Source organism: Calypte anna, chromosome 4B, assembly GCF_003957555.1.
Source record: "Calypte anna isolate BGI_N300 chromosome 4B, bCalAnn1_v1.p, whole genome shotgun sequence".
NCBI lineage: Eukaryota > Metazoa > Chordata > Aves > Apodiformes > Trochilidae > Calypte > Calypte anna.
Genome location: NC_044249.1, coordinates 22353333 through 22368998, shown reverse-complemented (window position 1 = coordinate 22368998; position 15666 = coordinate 22353333). Strand labels below are relative to the sequence as shown.

The 15666-nt window shown below is 51.0% G+C and overlaps 1 protein-coding gene across 2 annotated transcripts in view; it reads right to left on the bottom strand.

Annotated features, from left to right (window-relative positions):
* Positions 1–7961: 7961 nt before the first annotated feature.
* The window catches only part of EXOC6B (exocyst complex component 6B), a 247014-nt gene continuing 239309 nt past the window's right edge, over positions 7962–15666 (bottom strand). For both annotated transcript variants that reach the window (XM_030450613.1, XM_030450612.1), the window contains one exon: positions 7962–13252. In XM_030450613.1, the coding sequence (XP_030306473.1) occupies positions 13126–13252 (127 nt within the window). In that variant the 3' untranslated portion in view covers positions 7962–13125. The remainder of the gene's footprint in view (positions 13253–15666) is intronic.

The following is a 15666-nucleotide window of genomic DNA, read 5'->3' as shown; positions in this document are numbered from 1 at the left end:
TGAAAGTTTCCTCCTCTTTGCTGCCTGGGCTCAGAGCAGGTCAATTCTGTCAAGCCACAGCAGCTCTCTGCTCCCAGCCCCAAGCAGCATTATTTTGTTGCTTTTCTCTTCTTGTTTGCCAATGGAGGAGCATGTTTGAACATGGCATTTGCTTTGCAGACGACGCATAAAGAGCTGGGAGTTGCTATCTGACCAGGAATGACCTTCAGCCTCCTCCTCAACCTCAGCCTGGCAGCCCCAGCAGCCTCCCCAGGAGTGGAGCATCTCCATGTCAGCACGGCTACACCTTGCTCAGAAAACCAACATGCTCTGTGGTGACCCCTCCACGTGCTACACAACATCTGGGAAGGTTCTTCACATCCCATGCTCAGGTCCTGCCACCCTGTAGGTGACCACAGGCATTGGCATTGCAGCAGAGAGGAGCAAATTCCTGGAGCAACCTGGGCTGGTAGGAGGTGTCCCCATCCATGGCAGGGAGGTTGAATGGTCTTTAAGCTCCTTTCCAACCCAAACCAGTCTGGGATTCTCTGTTTCTATGAGCTGTGCAGCAAACCGCTTGGTTTCTCATTTTCTGAAAGAGAAACGGATGTTGGGGGAGACCCAAGAGAAGATGGGGCCATGGTGCTACTGTGACTGCAGCAGTAAAACTGTTTGAAGAAGGCCTGGTCCCAGCTGGCTCAGCCACAGGGTGATTGAAAAGAGCTGGGTTTGAACAAACAAGAAAGAAAACCCTGAAAGCAGAGTTTCAAACTGCTCTGCTACCAGATTGTTCCAACAGCCCAGCCTGCACCCTTGCTACTGACAAAGCAGCAGCTCCCACCACCTCCCACCCCTGAAGCTGGGGGGATCTGAGCTCCATGGTGCTGAGCATGGCTGAAGATCTCTTTTAGATGCATTTTTTCTGGTGTGAGATGGCTTTCAGCCCACTGCAGAGCCCAGATCTGTCCAGGGATCCCCCTGCAGCAAACCTGACACGCTCTGGTCCTCCCTCTTCCTGAACCTCCATGGATGGAGATGCTGCCACCCCCCAGCCCAACACAAATGCCTGTCCTGGCTGGAGAAAAACATTCCTCCCAACTTCAACCTTTCTGGATGTAATTTCAGGCCATTACCTCCTGTCCCATTCCTGGGGAAGAAGCTCATTCCCTTCCTCTTTGCAGAAGCCTGGCATGCATTTGTTGGCTGTCATGAAGTTCTCCTAAACTAAACAACTGGAAGCCTTTTGATCCTCCTCCCTTGGCTAGGATTTCCAGTCCTCTGGTCTCTTTTGTAGCCCAGCTCCAGGCTGCCTCCAGCCATTCTCTGTCCCTCCAGCACTGCAGCCTATAAATCTGGGCTCAGAGGTCTCAGCAGCACCAAGATGAGACTGGATGCTTGGACCAAGCCCAGCAGAACCCAGCTCACCCCTTCCCTCTTCCATACTTTGGTTTTTGGGGGGTTTTTTTGGATGAAGAAAAAGCTTTCCCTGAGCATCACTTCTCCTCAGCTCTACCTGGCCATGGTGTTACCCAGATGCAGAGACGTTTCAGTTCTCCTTGGGTGAGATTTCCTGAGAGGGGTGGGGAGAGCAGCTGTGAAATAAAATATTTAGAAGGGAGCCAAGCAACAGGGTGTGCCTCAGAAAGTCCAAGACCTACTTTAGTCATCAGCTTATCTATATGGGAACAGGAGCAGGGTGACTCTGGGGTGAAGGATGTCACATTCACCTGCTTTCTAGTAGTCCCTGCAGGGGGGTGTGGGGAATAAGAATAAAAGATTGTCCCCTAGATGACTAGAAAAACAAACCAAAAATATCATAAGCCAAAAAAAGCAAGGAAAACCTCAGGCCCCTCTGCACCAGGGAACTTCCTTGTCGGAATTCCAGCATGCAAATCCCACCCCAGCTCCCCAGCAGACAAGGAAGATCAGAAGTGCCAGAAGAAGAAGAAGAAGAAGAAGAGGAAGGAGGGTGTGAGGAGGTGCCCAGCTGGGGCAGCCTCAGGGGGTGACAATTTCTCCAGCACCAGTTGCTACACGGGCTGCTGGGTCCCAGGTTTTTTTGGGAAGTGGTTTTCCCAGGAGGGATGGGAGGCATGGCAGGAGCCAGCTGAGTCTCACCAGTTGTGGGGAGGTGTGGGCTTCTTGTTGCTTTTCCTGGTGACAGTGCCAGCTGCCAGAGACGGGGCTGCATCAGCAGAAATAAACATCCTGGGAAAAAGAAAATTAAATTAGAAAATGCTGCTGCTGTAGAGTAATCCAAATGTTTGCAGTTGTAATTAATTACTGTCACTTCAGGACTCATGGCTGCATGCTTGGTGACCATCCAAGCTGTAAGGACTTGAGCTGAAGGTTTAGGAAGGTTGAACATGTTGGTGCTGCAGGAGCACAGAGGTTACAGCAGTGATGGACATGGCTGGGACTGTCCTCCAGTCCTGAGGCCATCCTGCAGGGACAAACCTCTGCCCAGGGAACTGAAACCTACGACTTCCCAAAACAAAGTGCCCACACCTTGACCTCCTCCACCTGCTAAAACATGGGAGCCACATCCAGGCTGGCTCAGCAAGAGGAGATCAGCAGAGAGGACCTGGAAGCAAGTGAGGACCATCAGAGAGAACCTGGGCAGCAAGAGAGAACCTGAGCAGCCAAAGAGGACCATCAGAGAGGACCTAGTCATCAAGAGAGGACCTGGGCATCAAGAGAGGACCTGGGCAGCAAGTGAGGACCTGGGCAGCAAGTGAGGACCATCAGAAAGGACCCAGGCAGCAAAAGAGAACCATAAGAGAAGGCCTGGGCATCAAGAGAAGACCTGGGCAACAAGAGAGAACCATCAGAGAGGACCTGGAAGCAAGTCAGGACCATCAGAGAGGACCCGGGCAGCAAGCTCGTGTCTCTACACCTCCTCAAAGAGCCGTCTGACATCTGCAGCAGGGTGGCTAATGAATACAAACGACTGCCCCGTGCCCCCCCGGGGGGTCTTTAACACTTCACACATCTCAGGACGTTGAGTGATCATCTCCCACAGCCCAGCTCGGGCAGCCCCTCCACCCCACGGCCAGCAGGGAGGAGATGAATGACTGCCGGGGAGACGCGGCCGCGCCGTCATTTTTCATCCAACCCTCTTGGCTTAACCTCTGGTGAGCAAATCAGGTTTCCCTGACACCAGGCTGGGAGCCCTACCTGCATTAAGCATGGCTGGGTCAGGGAGGGGCAGCTGTGATTTATGCCTTCTCCTCACTAATCGGGTTCTGGGGCAGGCAGATATTGATGGGCGCCCGCCTTTGATCCATGGCTCTCCTGAGCCTTCATCCAATTACTGCTCCCACCCCCAGAATGCAATTAGCAGGGCTTGCCAAGCCACGTGGGGATCAGGGTGGTGGCACGGGGTGAAGATGAAGGGGATGGCACCTGGAGGAAGGGGGCTGGTCCCACCTGGGGATGGGATGCGCTGCGATGCCTCGGACAAAACGCTGAGGGAGAGTCAAGGAGGGAAGTGGGAAGTCCTGATGGCCTCAGGGGGTCCCATCTTGCTTCCACCCCATCACACAGAGTCACCACACGAGGCACCCGCCACCTTGGCTTGACCATCCTTGCCATGCCCCTGCCCTGCTGCTCCCTGCATGACCCCATTTCACATCCCAAATCTGGTTGTTCCACCTCCCGTGTCTCCCTGCCCACATTTCTTCCCCTCTACGTAATGCTTTGTGCTCATTCCTCTTGGATTTCCTCCAGTCCTCTTGCCAGGGGAGGTGAGCATTTCCCCAGCTGCTTCATCTCCTTACCCACCCTCACTGCAGGTCCCACTATCTCTGGGCTATCTCTTCCTCTCCTTTCTCCTATTTGTTTATCTGCTCTGACAACCTCCTTCACCTCTGCTCTCCAGGCATGTGGTGACAACTTTCTTCCTCCACTTCTGTTTTAAAGTCCTCAGTCCTGAAAACTCTGGTGGCCCTTCTGGTCCAGTGTCCATCCACCTTCTTGTTCCTTGCTCTCAGGGGTGGGAAGAAGCTCACTGAAGATGGAAATCTTATTCCAGTCCATCCCACACAACCTTCTCTATCCTGCAAGAAGTGTTTGAAAGTGCCTGAAGGGGCTCCAGGAAAGCTGGGGAGGGACTCTTGGCAAGGGCCTGGAGTGATGGGATGGGAAGTGAGGGTTTCCAGCTGCAAGAGAGGAGATGGAGAGAGATGTGAGGGAGAAATTCTTTGGGGTGAGGGTGCTGAGCCCCAGGGTGCCCCCAGAAGCTGTGGCTGCCCCATCCCTGGCAGTGTTGAAGGTTGGATGGGGCTTGGAGCACCCTGGGCTGGTGGGAGGTGTCCCTGCCCATGGCAGGGGGGTGGGAATGGATGAGCTTTCAAGTCCATTCCAACACAACCAATTCTATGAACAACCCTGATGAGCAGTGTGAAGGGAGCAGGGTGAGATCTGTTGGAGGAAAGTGCAGGGCCATGCACCAAACACCTCCCAATGGCAGAGGAGAAGAAAGATCTGGATGTGATGCTCACTGCCTGCAATATTTTTGGTCCTCCATGCTGACTGAGAGGCTCAGATGGGAACATGGATGGGAAATGGCAACCAGAAAATGGAGAGGAGCAGGGAAACCTAAAGCTCCTGGGTCAAGCAGTGAAAACCCCAGCTGGGAAGACAGTGATTTCCCTCTACACACATCAAGAGAGACAACACCAAGGAGGGAAAAGAGCTGATGAAGTGGAAGAACAAGAGGTGACACAAAAGCAAGCAAGTGCAAACTTGTCTTAGATAAGCCCTGGCTGGACATGGGACACAGACTTGTAAGTATGTGAGATGCTGGAAATGCTTCCAAAGAGCCATCCAGGGACAAACTCTTCACTTGTCAGAGAGGGGACTGAAGAGTGACCAAGAGGAATTTACCACCACAGGACCTTGCTGAGATCAACCCAGCAGCTCCAAGAAGCAGAAGCCCAGACAGAAGCTTTGGGGCTGACATGAGCCCAGGAGCTCTGGGCAGAATTCCTGCCTGTGTGCAGGAACCTACATCAGAGCTCCTCAACCTCTGGAGCCCATGAAGAGAAGATGATGTCTGGACCATCATTACCTGGTGCTCAACCAATTCTGGGGGTTGGCTGGGGAGGTTTTGGCTGCTCTGCAGCCTCCTGCTTGCAGCCACCACCCTGACTCAGAGTTCAGCAAGCACCCCATCAGATTTTCTCTCTTGTTGCATTTGCTGTAGCAGTTTTCCAAAGAGCTGAATCCCAAACCCACAAGCAACCACAAGCAGAGAGTTGGTTTTTTTCTTCCCCTCCTCATTTTCTTCGAGGCAGGTGAGACAAATGCTTTTCAACAGATATTCCTGAGCATTTATTTCCTCCTGTCTCTGTCCCTTCTTGCCTTCACCTTGATTTACCTCTTCACCTCCTTCCTTGATGAGATTGGCTGAGGTTGCAGGAAAGTGAAGCTGTCAGATGAGCCCATGGGATTTTTCCTCCTTAAGGGAAGCAGCTTCAGCAGCCCCAGAGCTGCCATGGGGCAGAGTAAGGGCTTGGAGATCTCATCCTGTCCCACATACAGGAAAGTCATCACTCTGCCTCCTCAGCACCCCTGGAACAATGGGATCACCCTGGAAAGAGGTCATGGAGTGGGAACACAGTGGCTGAGTACCAGCTCTGCTGGACCAGGAGGGGTGGTGACAGGGACAGTCATGTTGAAGATAATCCCAGAGAGCAAAGCACACTCTGGGAGTTGTGTTCAGATGGGGCAGTGACAAAGTCTGCACTGGGAGGGTGCTGCAGCCCTGGGAGAGGTCACCAGAGAGGTGAGGGATGTCCTTTCCTTGGGGTTTTTTTCAAGACTTGGTCACATAAAGCCCCAGGGACATCCTGATCCCATGTCAGCACCTCTCCTGCCATGAGCAGGAAACTGGCCTGAAGACTTCCAGGGATCCTGCCCACTGGAGAGGGTGGGAGCATCTCCAGCTCCAAGCACGTTCAGGCTGTGCTGGACCTTCCTGTGGTGTTCTGTAGCCCCCTTCCCAAAGCAACAGTGATGGTGAGACCCCATCCAGACCTACCTCTTGTCCTCCATCCCATCTGTGCAGGACAGGCAGGGAGCCACCTGATGGAGATGTCAAATCCCAGTGCAGAAACTCCACAGCCTGCAGGAGAGGGCAAAATGAGCAACTCTTACTTTAAAGGTGAGAAAAGCAAGGACGGGGACAACCCAAAAGGAGCAACCCCAGGGCCCAGGACACGTTCCCTGCATCTACCCAGTGACATGGCAAGAGGCCAGGGTGTGAGGGGGGGGTGTGGGGCCACGTCTCACCCCCTCACCTGCACTGTCCCAACTTGCTCTTCCCCAGAGGTGCCTGGGCATGTTCCTGGGGAGGGTTTGCTCCAGGGACTGCTCCTCAGATGGATGGGGCTACACCCGGCACCATCCTCCAGAGCTGGGCTTGCAACACATCTCCAGGGTTGGGACAAGAGGCTTGCTGCTCTGGCAGTCCCTTCCACGGCCTGGGAGGATCCCAAGAAGCCCTGAGGACGTAGGGGGTAAAAGGTGATGGTGGTGGTGAGGTCTGGCCCTGCTTTGTGCAACCATCCAGGTCCACCCAGAGCACTTGGTCTTTGGTGTAACAACATTGAGCACCCCAAACCCATCCCCAAAATGTACCTGTGGCTGCAGCTCACTGATCCACTGGCTGGGATGGGTCCCAGGAGATCTCTTCCCATCATCTCCCACGGAGGCTCCAGGGCTGCTGCAGAACATCTTCATCTCTCCTGCACATCCCCAGATGCAGAGTCCAGAGCCTGGAGCATCCAGGCTGCTCTCAGCCCAGCTCTGACCCCAAAATACACCAGGCCAAAGGGAAAAGGACCTAAAAATGTCCTTAACCCAGGTACTTTGCACAGAGATACCCCAAGGGAGGAGACATCAGGCTGACCCATGGTGCTGTGCCAGCTGCTGGGTCCCAGGGTGGGAGGCTCCAGGAATTTTGGGGTTCCTGATATAAGGAGATGGCATTTTCCCTTTTGGTGATGATTGCCACTACCAGAGAGCACCTGAGGATGTTCTGAGGTGGCCAGAGGAAAGCCAGGAGGTTCCTCTGTCCTCTCCTGCCCCATCTGCATGGACAAACATCCCTCACAGAAATTAATCATAGAATCACAGAATAATTTGGGTCTGAAGGGACCTCCAAAGCTCACCCAGTCCAACTCTCACCCAGATCAGGGTGCTCAGAGCATCACCTTGAATATCTCCAGGGATGAAGCATCAACCACCTCCCTGGGCAGCCTGTGCCATAATTCCACCACCCTCATGGTAAAGAACTTTTTCCCAACATCCAACCTAAGTCTCCTCTAATTTACAAAGATTTAGGTAGACCAAAAACAGGAGGTCTTTTCCTCCCTCCTGCACCGAAGTAACACATAGGACTCCCTGCCCCAGGATGGGATGGAAACCAGAAGGGATAAATGCCTTAAAAAAAAAGTTATTTTAGAAGAATTCATGGAATACAATCCAGGTTCCTTTTCCTCTGGGCAAGGAGTCCCCCAGCCCATGAACATTCCCTACATCTTTCACACCTACACACCCCACCTGAATCCTTCTACCAAACCTCCCCATTTCCCATTTTCCCTGTTATCCCTGCCCTCCAAAGCCTTAACTCCTACTCAGGATTACTTTCCCCTCCTTCAGCTCCAGGCTTGGGTTTCATCCTCCTCGTTTATGGCCAAAACCAATTAAAGCAGCCACCAAATTAAGCAAAACTTGGCTTTGGGCCCCAGCATGAAGACACAACCTGGGGGGCAGGAGCCAGAGGGAGGTGAAGGGGTCATTTCCCTATGGGACAATTTGTACATCCAGGTGTTCCAGCAGCAAACCTTTGTTGGGTGGAGAAAAGAGAAGCTGAATTTGGCCTTTTCTGGGATTTGAAGTGGGTGGTTTGATTTTTTTTTTCTCCCAGTCAGGTGAAGGCAAATGCAGATGCACAGAGCCACAGCCAGCCCAGGGGCTTATTTAAACAGTTAAATGCTGTATTGTTTAATAGAAGTTACAATAGGATAAATGTACAGTGGAAATCACCATGCTCGTTTCTAACGCAATTTAACCTGTAAACCATGCAGTCCTTTTGTGTTTTGTTTTTTTTTTAATCAGTCCATCTCTTGTTTCTTTTAATCAGTAGCTCTGCTAGTGAGTTTTAAGGAAAAAAAAAAAAAAAGAAAATGTTCCCTTTAAAGTTAAACCTAATTTACTAAACTTTCCCCTTACTGTGCAACGACTTGTGCAAAAAAAGCTGTTTTCACCCCATTAGTTGACAAAATTACATCCTACCTCACCCACCCCCCCCCACAAAAAAAAAAGAAGAAAAATAAAAAAAAACCAACCAGATGAGAAAAGGAACACAAGCAGCCAGGGACAGGGAGGGAAGGGGATGAGGGTGTCAAAATAAAACCTGAGGGATGAGGCAAGGCAGAAACTGGGAGCTGATCAGATTCCACAAGCCCAACCTTGAGCTGCCCAAGGGGTTTTTGGGGTGCTGCCCCCCAGGCTGAGGAGCTGTGGGGGGGATGGATGCTGGGATGCTGGATCCAACCAAAGCCCACCCATCTCAGGCACCCAACGTGGCCCTGGGGACAGGACCTGAGCCCCAAGCAGCATCAGCAGCAGCATCTCTGGAGGTGAAGCACATCAACCATTCCCTGGGTCACAGCTCCCCCACTTCCCTTCACTATTTTTGGGGTGAATCCCACCCAGAGCAGGGTGGGTTTGGGTCACTTGAGAGCAGAAACCCACCAGGCTCACCTTGAGGTCCTTGGTGATGGGATTTATTTGTGTTCCCCAAGGCTGTGATGACCACAAGTCACACCTGGGGGGACTCACCCCACAGAGCCACAAGAAATAGGGGGCAGAGACCCCAAAATCCCCATCTGGGGATGGGATGTACGCCCAGCCAGGGTGTGGGAGGGTGGTTTGATGCTCCAAACCGCTCAATACTTCCAAAAAATCCCCAAACCCAACCCGGAATTCAAGGGAAAAGCCACGTGGGGGTGCAGAGGGGAGGGAGGAAACAACCAAAGGCAAAGATTTCTCTGCCTGGGGCTTGGAAAGGGGTTTGAAGGGGTGAGACAGAGGGACACCCACCACAAACCTCTCTCACCTGCCCCTTCCCACCATCACCACCTCAGGGGGGTAAAAGATTTTTACCCAAAACCCAGTTTCAGCACAGGAGGGACCAGCAGCAGCTGATGCCACCGGGGTGTCCCTGGCTCCAGCTGCATTCCCAGGTGCTTCCCAGCCTCCTGCAAACAGTCTGGAGCCAGATGCAGCTTCTGCCCAACCCTCCCTGCTCCTAGTGGCACAATTTTTAAGAGACCCAAAGCAAAGCAGCCCCTCCAACAAAGCCCAGGATGGTTTCTGCCCATCATTCCCCACCAGAGCCTGCCTGGAGTTGTGGGTGGATGTAGAACAAAGTGCAAAATGGCCAAGAGCATCTGACTTGATCTCCAGCCCTAGGAATGAATAAAAAATAAAATAATAATAAAAAAAAGATTAAAAAAAAAATCTCCTCCCCTCTCTCACCCCCGTGCACACACTGAGGCTTTTCCTCTCAGGTCAAGGTAAGGTTTGGGCTGCACATCAGCACTTTAGAGACCTCACATCAAGTTATTCCCAACCCCTGGGCTGCCTGCACAACCCCTGAAGTTTCTACAGGAGATGTGCAGATGTTTCTCAGGAAGCCAAACCTGCCTTTTTTCCTGCTGATACATTATTTTTCCCCACTGGTGCTGAAACATGTTTGGAAAAGGTGGGGGAACAACCCAGTCTTTTCTACAGCCAATGCTTAATAAAACCCCTCAAAACAACCCAAAGCTAAGGAAGCCCCAAGGTATGCACACAGAGGTGTCAATAGCAGCATTTTCTGTTTGGGGGGGTTGCAAATTCTGGATTTCCCACCCCCCTTATAAACTGATAGCAACAATCCTTCCCTCCTCAGCAACATCATGGAGGTTCCCAATCATTAGAATGAGACTCAGAGAGGATTTTAAATGTCTTCCAGGGCTTCTTAAGCAATCTGTTCAAGAGATTAATTTTAGTTTTGAAGGGATGGAACTGCATCTCTTAGCAAGAAAAAAAAAAAAGAAAAAAAAAGTTAATTAGGACCAGAGCACCAAAATGCCATTTTTCATCCCCATCTGTGACTTGTGGTTAGGAGTCTGACCTCCCCAAATCAGAAACTCACTGAATCTCTCCCATGGCTGAGTCTGAGTTTCCCAGCAGCAAGTCCTGAGTGCCAGAAACCAGTTTGGAGGATCCCAATCCTGATCTCTCTGAAAAGAGCTTACAGGAACAAGAAAATCCAGCCTGGGTCCCTCCACTTCTAACTAAAGCTCAGTGAAGATGAGAAGAAGAGCCCAGATGTTGGATGGAGCATCTGAAACAAGGTCTTGCCCTGGGACTCAATTGCTTTGGGATTTTGAGGTGGATTCACCTCCTGCAATGCAACAGAAAGGGAGGAAAAAACAGAGTTTCAAGGTGGGAGCAGGGAGGAGAGGAAAAACCATCCCAGCAGCAGAGCATCACCTCGTCCAGCAGCAACCCCAGAGGCTGGCAAAAGTGATTTTAAAAAGAAATTGCCTTTGACAGTCCATCTCCCCACTAATAAAACCTGGAACTGCTGGAGTGCTTTATTTGTCATGCCTGCTGCTGCTGGGTCAGTGCCTGCAGCTGGAGCAGCTTGATTCCAGAGGATTTTAAAGTGCTTGTTCCTATTTAACCACCCTCAGCTGAAGTTCCCCATGGACAGAAGCTTCCCCTGGTGCTGGCACCATTGGGCTGCTGAGTTTTTCATTCCCATCTCCATCCTCTGGGTAGGAGCTCAGGGATGAAGCAGCTGATCCCACCAGCTCTGGTCCTGCTCTTGTCCCCACGTCCTTCCCACAGGGAGGAGGAATAAAAGTGTCCTGTGGTCCTGTGGCCTTGGCTGGAAGGCTGAGGGTTTTCCCACCCCTGCCAGGACCATAAGGAGCAGAAATTTGGCAAGGCAGAGTTTTCTGTCACAGTCCAGCAAGCCAGGCTCTGTTTCCTTCTCAGCTGTGCAAGATTTGGGATGCCAAGATGGAGCTGGGCATCCCCTGGGGCTCCCAGAGGCCGTGGAGAAGCTCCTGGGCTGGTTCACATTTGGGTCCAGCATTTTGGAGAGAAGGGAAGAGGCTGCCAGTAGGGAATGGACTGAGTTAATTTCCACTTGTCCCTCTGAAAGCCTTTGCTGGCTCACATGCAGATGGATCTAAATGATGATCTGTTCCTGGACATGCTGACACCAGCTCTCATTCAGCTGCTTCTTTTTTCCTCCATCCTACACATACTCCAAAGAGGCATTCAGAGGAAAGTAACCTCTGACTTCTCCCTTCCCCCAAAATCTCCTCTGTAAAGTTTAGTTCTCTCCTCCTATTAATGAAAATAATCCCCTGGTCCTGGTGGCTGGAGGCTGCTGGGACAGGAACAGCCCCAGGAGCTCACTGGTGACAAGGTGTCTATTTATTTGCAGGTTAATTAACATGTACCCTTATCAAAAAACAAACAAACCAACCAAAAAGTACTGCTGAGGAACAAGGAGGGGAAAAAAAGCACCATCATCACCTTCATGCACCCAGAGCAAGAGACTCAGAAGAGCTCCCCAGAGCTCCCAAACTGCAAAAAACTGCACATGGTCAGAGAGCAAAGGGACTGAACTCACCCTGAAAGTGCTGCTGGAGGCATCCAAACAAATCCTGGCTCTCCATAGCTGCCAGACCCTGTGCCAAGGGAGGGGAAGGAGAAGGAACCTCACTTAGAAGGTCAGCAAAGCCACTGCCAGGAGCTGCTGGAGAGCTGAGCACCCATCACAGCAGGACAGGGAATGAAGCAGAACTTCCAGGGCCAGGACATACACCAGGAAGGTTTTAATTCCCTTTAACAACAGGGTTTGGGAGGTGAGGGAACCAGCTGGGTAAGTTTTCACCTGCAGGAATTAAGATTCAAAAAGGCAAGGAGAAGAAAATAGTGAAAGGTCCCTCTCTCTGGGTGACCTGAACCCTGGGACTGAAGTCCTCTTGGTGTTGTTACTGTCCTCAGAGCTGTCTTGATCTGACCAGAGGATGTTTGGGCACTTCCAGAGTAAAGAGGGAGAATTCTGTCTGCAGACCCTTCTGAGTCAGGGGGGTTGCTGAGCAATGCTGCCCCATAGGACATCTCCCATTGCATCTGCTTCAGGAGGTTCCTTCCCATTGCATCACATCAGGAGGAGAGGGAAGATGGGACATCAGCATGGAAAAGAGGTGGGAAGAGAGGAAAAGACCCCAAATGAAGTGCCCTGGACACTGGGTGAAGCCAGTCTGGATTTCCACCATCCCTGCTGAGCATCCCTCCTCTCCTGCTACCTGACCATGCCAGATGCCAGCAGTAGCATCCCAGCATCCCTGCCAGCTGACCTCCTGGCTCTCCTTTTCCAAATCTGATCAGGGACTAAACCTCTCAAAGCCCTCCTACATTCCAGGGAAGCTCCAGAAGACACCACTAAGTCCTGGAGGTTGGTGGAGCTCTGATGATGAAGGGTGGGATCTGTAAGATGAAAAATCAGCCCTTTTCCAGGGAGAAAAGGAGAAAAGCTGGGAACTGAGTTTGCCTCTTTTCCTACCAAAACCCAGTCTGCAAGTTGGCAAGCTCACTGGTTTAACCCTCCTTTGGAACTTGTGGCTCCTTTTCCCAGAGCCCATGAGAAGAACCTGAACCCACGACTCCTCCCTACGTTTTTTGTTTCCATTTGTTCTGCCACTGAACAAGTTAGCAAAAGGAAGTCAGAGTGATTCTTTTGATTTGGCTTATAATAATAATAATAATTAAAAAAAAAAAAAAAAAAAGACAAGAAAAAAATAGGCTGGGTGTGAACTTCTCCCTCAGGCCTCAGGATTTACCAACGCTTTACAAACCCCTGAAAATAGGAGCTTGTAAGAGAAGACTCCCAAGACCCCCTTCCCAAGAAGTGCCACCTAAACCTTCCCCAGGATTGTTTAAGAAGGGACATTTTGCCATCAGGGTGGGTTCCACGAATACTATACAGGTGAATAAAAAAATACATATATTCTCTTTGAACAAGAATCCCAAGTCCAGGCATGTGGCAGGAGGTCCCCAGGTCCCTCAGGAGTGGTGGCTGTTGATGAGGCTGCGGAGCTGCTTGGCCACGGTGTCTATCAGCTTCTGCTTGTCCCTCTCGTTTTTCCGAAACTGGGCAAAAACGTTGTTTTTCCTGCTCGTGTCCCTCATCCTGTGCAGGAGCAGAAAGAGGTTATGGGCACAGGGATCGGCGCTGCAACCAAGCCCCGGGATGGAATCGCCTGCGAAGTCTCCTTAGAGAGAGGAGGTGGCTGCACCCAAGGGTTCTGCCCTGATTTTTGTCACCTGGTTACGTCCAGGTGGGCAGACAAAGCCAGGTGAAACCTTTACACACTTTCCATTTTTGCTTTCAACCCCACAAACAGCAATCAGTGTCACCCTGGGGTCTGTCTCTAGCAGGAAACCCTAAAGCTTCTCGTCCTCCCCTTCCACAGGGCTCTTGCAGTGTCCCTGTGTCACCTTCTGAAGGGGGAAATGACAACCCTGGACTGTTCAGAAGAAAATTTAAAAATCAGCACCAAATCCACAGCACTGAGGCTTCTTGTTTGATGAGGGCTGCACTGCATGCAGCCAAGAGATGAAGCTGGAAAGGCTCCGAGTTGTGACCTCAAAATGCACCACAGAGCTGTAGAAATTAATTTCTATTAAAGGAAGGAATCCAGCACTGTTTTCCCCAATCTATAAATCTTCTTGAGCTTTGCATTTGTTTGTAAATTGCATTTGATACATTAAGCATCTCACTGATCTCCACAAGGTCTCCAAAAAGCCAGAGATGGTGGGATGGGACCTGGAGGGGAAGGTGCTGCAGCTCCATCTCTCTCTGCCATGCAAAGCTGGGGGTCCATGCATGCTCACATTCGTGGATGCATTTTTTTTTTTTCTGGGGGTGGGGGATCAGGTTTTGTTGCATGCTCCAAGCATGACACAAGCAGAGCATCTGCTGGGAAGGGAAACCAAGCCACCAAGGTCAACCCTTCAAGAGGTACTGAAGGTCTCAGGCTCCCAGTCTCCAAATTCTCAGCCAGCACTGTAATACCACAATTTGGAAATTGGTTCCTTGGTGAATCAAATCTGGCAGGGGCAGGTGGCTTTGGAGGAGTCACATAAGCTGATGTTTTCAGCTTTGGGGACCTAAATGAAGCATCAAAGTGATGGTGACACAACGTGGATAGTCCCTAGGAAGCTGGCATTTGATCAGCCTCGTAGGGGGGCTGAGCTAACTGAGAACAAATCAAACCTCTTGGGAGATATTTAACTGATGAAAAAAAAATATAAAATAATCTAAGGTTTTTCATGCTTCAGTCTTCCTAAAAATAACCAAAGAGAATCTGAATTGTTCCAAAGAACATCCAGCTTGGAACTGGAAACAAGGATAACAACTTTATCCCAAAGGCTAATCTGTTCAAGTTGTAAAAGCCCAAAGACACAGGATTACAACTGATTCCCCCCCAGCAGTAACATGATGGCTTGGAGCACTCTTCTTCAGCAAAATAAGCATCTTTTTTTTTTCTTTCTCTATTTTTTTCAACTACAGAATGCTGCCAGCTGCTCCACCACAAGACCCAGGGAGCAATCACACTGATGGAAAGCAAGATTTTCAAGCTGCCCAGGCCAGAGGTGTCCCAGGAGCTTGAATTTTGGCAATAACCCTCCTCCCACAGAGCTCCACAGGTCTCCAAGCACTTTACCAAGAGCTCTGTTTCTCCTTCACCAGCTCTGGGGGGACATTTGAGGTGCTGGAGGTGAACTTGTACCTCCAGAAACCTCCCCCCAGCACTGTACCCATCACTCTGCCTGGGCAGAGCATCCTCTGCCCCAAGAGCCTTCTCATCCTGGGCATCCTCAGAGCCATCTCTGACCCTGTGGAATCTGTTGAGGTCCATGAAGTGTTTGGTGGATGCAAGAAACCCTTGGCACAGGTTTGAACAAGGAGAAGGGAGTTGTGTGGAGAACACTGGGGATGCAAAAGCAGCTGGAGCACTGATCCCTCAACAAACCCCTAGAGCTGGATCTGTCAGACTGGGAACAAGGGTCTGGAGGGGATGGGAGCTGCTGCAGCTTCAACATCATGTGAAAGCAGAGGAGCCAAGCTGTTAATTATTATTAATTAATTCAGTTAAGGGCTCAAAGCCCTGCAGATCCGGGGTTGCACTGTGCCAGGGAGGAGCTGCATCCTTGGGAGAGGATGAGTTTGTAGATCTGCTGAAGGAGACCACGTTGGCTCCATCCTTCCCTCAGAGCCCTGCAGATGGACATGGAGCTGAGGTAACATCTGTGGTGCTCAGAAATCCATGCTGTTTCTTTCCCAGCACTGGGCTGTAGGAAATACCCAGCCCCTGATCAAGTGGGGCATCCAGACACCAGCTATCTCAGCTTGGGAAGAGGGAAGCAACACTTCCCAGCAGCTCTTTGGAGGATGGACACTGCCATTTAAGCTCCTGTAGAGCCCTGGGCTAAGTAAGTTTTGTACCAGGGTCCCTGTGCATTAGCACAAGAATTAGAAGGAAGAGGAAGGGAAAGGAGAGCTCAGCTCTGTCCCCACCCCCCTCCCCAAACACCACCTTC